This window comes from Arachis duranensis, chromosome 5 (genome assembly GCF_000817695.3).
Source record: "Arachis duranensis cultivar V14167 chromosome 5, aradu.V14167.gnm2.J7QH, whole genome shotgun sequence".
NCBI lineage: Eukaryota > Viridiplantae > Streptophyta > Magnoliopsida > Fabales > Fabaceae > Arachis > Arachis duranensis.
In genome coordinates, this window is record NC_029776.3 from 63,749,251 (window position 1) to 63,753,436 (window position 4,186).

The 4,186-nt window shown below is 40.9% G+C and overlaps 1 protein-coding gene across 1 annotated transcript; it reads left to right on the forward strand.

The window, feature by feature from the left end:
• The first annotated feature begins 2,484 nt into the window (after window positions 1–2,484).
• LOC107489444 (uncharacterized) lies at window positions 2,485–3,329 on the forward strand. The gene is made up of 3 exons (XM_021143861.1): window positions 2,485–2,634; window positions 2,873–3,059; window positions 3,178–3,329. Exons 1-3 carry the CDS (start codon window positions 2,485–2,487, stop codon window positions 3,327–3,329), a joined length of 489 nt encoding a protein of 162 aa, XP_020999520.1.
• Window positions 3,330–4,186: the final 857 nt, after the last annotated feature.

Sequence of the window (4,186 nt, forward strand, 5' to 3'; positions counted from 1 at the left end):
AATCTATTTCAATCCCCGGCAACGGCGCCAAAAACTTGATGTGTGGAAAATGATCCAACACAAAATTCACCGGCAAGTGTACCGGGTCGCATCAAGTAATAAAACTCACGGGAGTGAGGTCGATCCCACATGGATTGAAGGATTGAGTAATTTTAGTTTAGTGGTTGATTTAGTCAAGCGAATCAAGTATTGGTTGAGTGATTTTGTATCCAACAGTAAGTAAATAACAGGAAATGTAAAGGGAGAGGGATGAATTGCAGAAATTAAAGAGAACGGAAAGTAAAGGTGCTGAATCTTAAAGAACAAGAAATTAAATGACTGAAACTTAAAGTGCAAGAAACGTAAATTACAGTAACTTAAAATGCAAGAAATGTAAATTGCTTGAATGAAAAAAAGGGAGTTGAGGATTGGGAATTCAAAATTTCAGCAAGGGAGATTAAATTGCAACACTTAATAAAGCAGAAGATGAATTGGAAGTAACTAGAATTCAAACAGGAAATGAAATTAAAGTGCAGCAGGGGTTCACAGAAGAACCAAAAAGGAAAATGGGATCTCAGGACTCTAGAGACTAGATAGTAAAGTCTAGATCTCAATTGCCTTCCCAGATCCAAATTCACAAAGCAATTAACAAGAAATTAAAGAAGAAGCAGTAAAGGAAATGTAATTGAACTCAATTATGCAGAAGAGAAATTAAAGAGATCTTGAATGGAGATTGAGACAGAAATTCCTCAATTCTTCACACCCAAGACTCAAACAAGAAAAGTAAAAAATGCTCAAGCAAGAACGAGGAAGAAGAGAGATCAATTCTCCTCCCCAATTCTCTGAAATCTCAGTTCCTAGCTCTCAATGAAGTCTCCAAATTCAAAAATCAAAAGAAGGTTCAAAAGTCAAAAGTGAAAGGAAAAGGTTCAAAGCTCTAAAAAAGGTCCTAATTACATCAAACTATCTCCTATTTATACATTTTCTATTCTTGGATTTTGAAATTTGGATGGGCTTTTGATTTGGTGAAGAATTGAATTAAATTGGAATTTTTTATCCAATTTCAGCCCATGAGAAAAGTGGCTTCCAGGAGGCTGCCCTGCCCTTGTGGAGGGCAGGGCAGGAAATGGTGCGTGCGGCCCTTGTGCGTGCGTGTTGGTGCATGTGGTGCTGCAGGATGCTGCCCTGCCCTTGTGGAGGTCAGGGCAGAGTTGCCATGGTGCGCCAAGCTGCCCGTGCGTGTGTGCTGCTGGCTGAGCCAAAATGCTGCACCATGCACCAAGAAATGCTGCCCTGCCCTTGTGGAGGGCAGGGCAGTGTGCGTCATGGTGCGTTTGAAATATTTCGCGTGCCAAGTCTTGGACATCATCAGGGTAGTGCTCAAGTGGTGTAGCTTCCTTGCTTTCTTAGTGAAGCCTCCGTGTTCGAGACTTCTTGGGAGCATTTCGGCCAATTTTTGGCTTATTTTCATTGTGCTTGAGCGCTCCCCCACTCCCCCTTGCTCATGAGTTCGAACCTTGTGGCAAGCATTGGTAAGCTTTTTCCTTGAATTTATTTCTTTGATGAGCCCGATATTGCTCTTGAAGAGGGCAGGGCAGAATTTCTTTGGAAGCTTGGTTCACTATGCTGCTCTCCTGGAGGGCAGTGTGCCCTTGTGGAGGGCAGTGTTTGCTTCCTCCTTCTATGTTGCACCACACTTCTCCTCCCATGGTCACACTTCTTAAGCCACGTTTTTCTTTTTTTCTTCCTTTCTTCACCTACAAGAAACCAAAACAACCAATCAAAGTATCTCTAAACTCATAAGGTTTATAAATCATTAAAAATCAATTAATTTTAGCTCAAATCTCATGATTTAGCATCAATTTAATGGTGGTTGTTTGATTTAAAGAAGTTATGCATTTTCATTCCAAATCACTTACTTAGGTGCAAGAAAGTGCATAAAGACTAATAAAACAAGTGAAATTAGCTTGAAAAATGGGTATATGATGACCTGTCATCAATGGTTATTCAGGATATAACCAAATAGTGGTTGATCCAAGAGACCAGGAGAAAACATCATTTACTTGCCCATATGGGGTGTTTGCCTACAGGCGCATGCCATTCGGGCTATGTAATGCACCTGCAACTTTTCAACGCTGCATGCTTTCTATCTTCTCGGATATGATAGAGAAGTTCATTGAAGTCTTTATGGATGACTTTTCAGTATTCGAAGATTCCTTTCCTAATTACCTAAATCATCTTGCCTTGGTATTAAAAAGATGTCAAGAGACCAATCTGGTCTTGAACTGGAAAAAATGCCACTTTATGGTGACTAACGGAATAGTCCTTGGCCATAAATTTTCCAACCAAGGCATTGAGGTAGACAGAGCTAAGGTGAAACTAATTGAAAAATTACCCCCACCGAGTGATGTCAAGGCAATTAGGAGCTTTTTGGGGCATGCTGGCTTCTACAGAAAATTTATTAAAGATTTTTCAAAGATAGCCAAGCCCTTAAGCAATCTTCTTATGTCTGATACACCATTTATATTTGATGAGAAGTGCATGCTGGCATTTGAAAACTTGAAAAAGAAGTTGTCCTCAGCTCCTATCATCACCCCACCTGATTGGAACTTGCCATTCCAACTGATGTGTGATGCATCTGATTTCGCAGTTGGGGTAGTGTTAGGAAAGAGGAGAGATATTTGGTGCATTTCATATACTATGCCAGCAAGGTCCTCAATAACATACCACTACTGAAAAGGAGTTGCTGGCAATAGTTTTTTCATTTGACAAATTTAGATCATACTTCATTGGTTCTAAAGTGATTATTTTCACTGATCACACAGCACTTAAATATCTATTTGCCAAACAAGAATCGAAACCAAGACTAATCAGATGAATCTTATTGTTGCAGGAATTCAATATTGAGATTAGAGACAAAAAGGGCGTGGAGAACAAAGTAGCAGATCATATATCCAGGATCCCTTGTGAGAAAGATGCTACACATGATACAAGTGTGAATGAGTTCTTTCCAGATGAGCAGTTAATGTTGGTTCACAAGGCACCCTGGTTTGCAGATATTGCCAATTTTAAGGCAGTTGGTGACTTTCCTCCTAGAATCAACAAACATCAAAGAAGAAAATTCATCAATGATGCTAAATATTTCATTTGGGACGAGCCATATCTCTTCAAGAAGTGCTCAGATGGAATCCTTAGAAGGTGCATTTCAGAAGAAGAGGGACGAGAGGTCCTATGGAATTGCCATGGTTCTAGCTATGGAGGTCATTTTGGAGGAGAAAGAATCGCAGCGAAGGTGCTGCAATGTGGGTTCTTCTGGCCTACTATCTTCAAGGATGCTAAGGAATTGGTGAGCATCTGCGATGAGTGTCAAAGGGCTAGAAATCTACCCAAGAGGAATGAGATGCCACAGCAATTCATCTTAGAACTCGAACTGTTCGATGTATGGGGGATCGACTTCATGGGACCATTTCCAACCACATATTCGAACAAGTATATTTTGGTGGCAGTAGACTATGTATCTAAGTGGGTGGAGGCCGTGGCAACCCCAACAAATGACAACAAGGTGGTCATAAACTTTCTCAAAAAGAACATCTTTAGCAAATTTGGAGTTCCACGAGCCCTCATCAGTGACGGAGGGAGTCACTTTTGCAACAGACCATTGGAGACCTTACTCCTAAGGTATGGGGTGAAGCATAAGGTTGCCACACCTTATCATCCACAAACAAGTGGGCAAACCGAGATATCCAACAGAGAGTTAAAACGGATCTTGGAAAAGACTGTGGGGACATCAAGAAAGGACTAGGCAAAAAAGTTGGATAATGCTCTTTGGGCGTATAGGACAGCCTTCAAAACACCAATTGGGATGTCCCCATATCAACTGGTGTATGGAAAGGCCTGTCACTTACCATTAGAGCTGGAGCATAAAGTATTTTGGGCTCTCAAGATACTAAACCTCGACAGCACTGCTGCTGGTGATAAAAGGGTCTTGTAGCTGTAAGAACTGGAAGAGTTTAGGTCTCAAGCCTATGAAAACACCAAGATCTATAAGGAAAAAGCAAAAATGAGATATGATCACAACCTGGCACCAAGAAGTTTCAAAAAAGGACAACATGTACTCCTCTACAACTCCAAACTGAGACTCTTCCCTGGAAAACTCAAATCAAGGTGGTTTGGGCCCTTTTTGGTCACGAAGGTCTCACCTTATGGA

Excerpts from the sequence above, each read along its gene's own strand:
- LOC107489444 (XM_021143861.1), top strand. The coding sequence starts at position 2,485 with ATGTCTGATACACCATTTATATTTGATGAGAAGTGCATGCTGGCATTT. Across the intron at positions 2,635-2,872 it reads CATCTGATTTCGCAGTTGGG|GAATTCAATATTGAGATTAG; the intron begins GTAGTGTTAGGA and ends TTATTGTTGCAG. Across the intron at positions 3,060-3,177 it reads TGCCAATTTTAAGGCAGTTG|GTGCATTTCAGAAGAAGAGG; the intron begins GTGACTTTCCTC and ends AATCCTTAGAAG.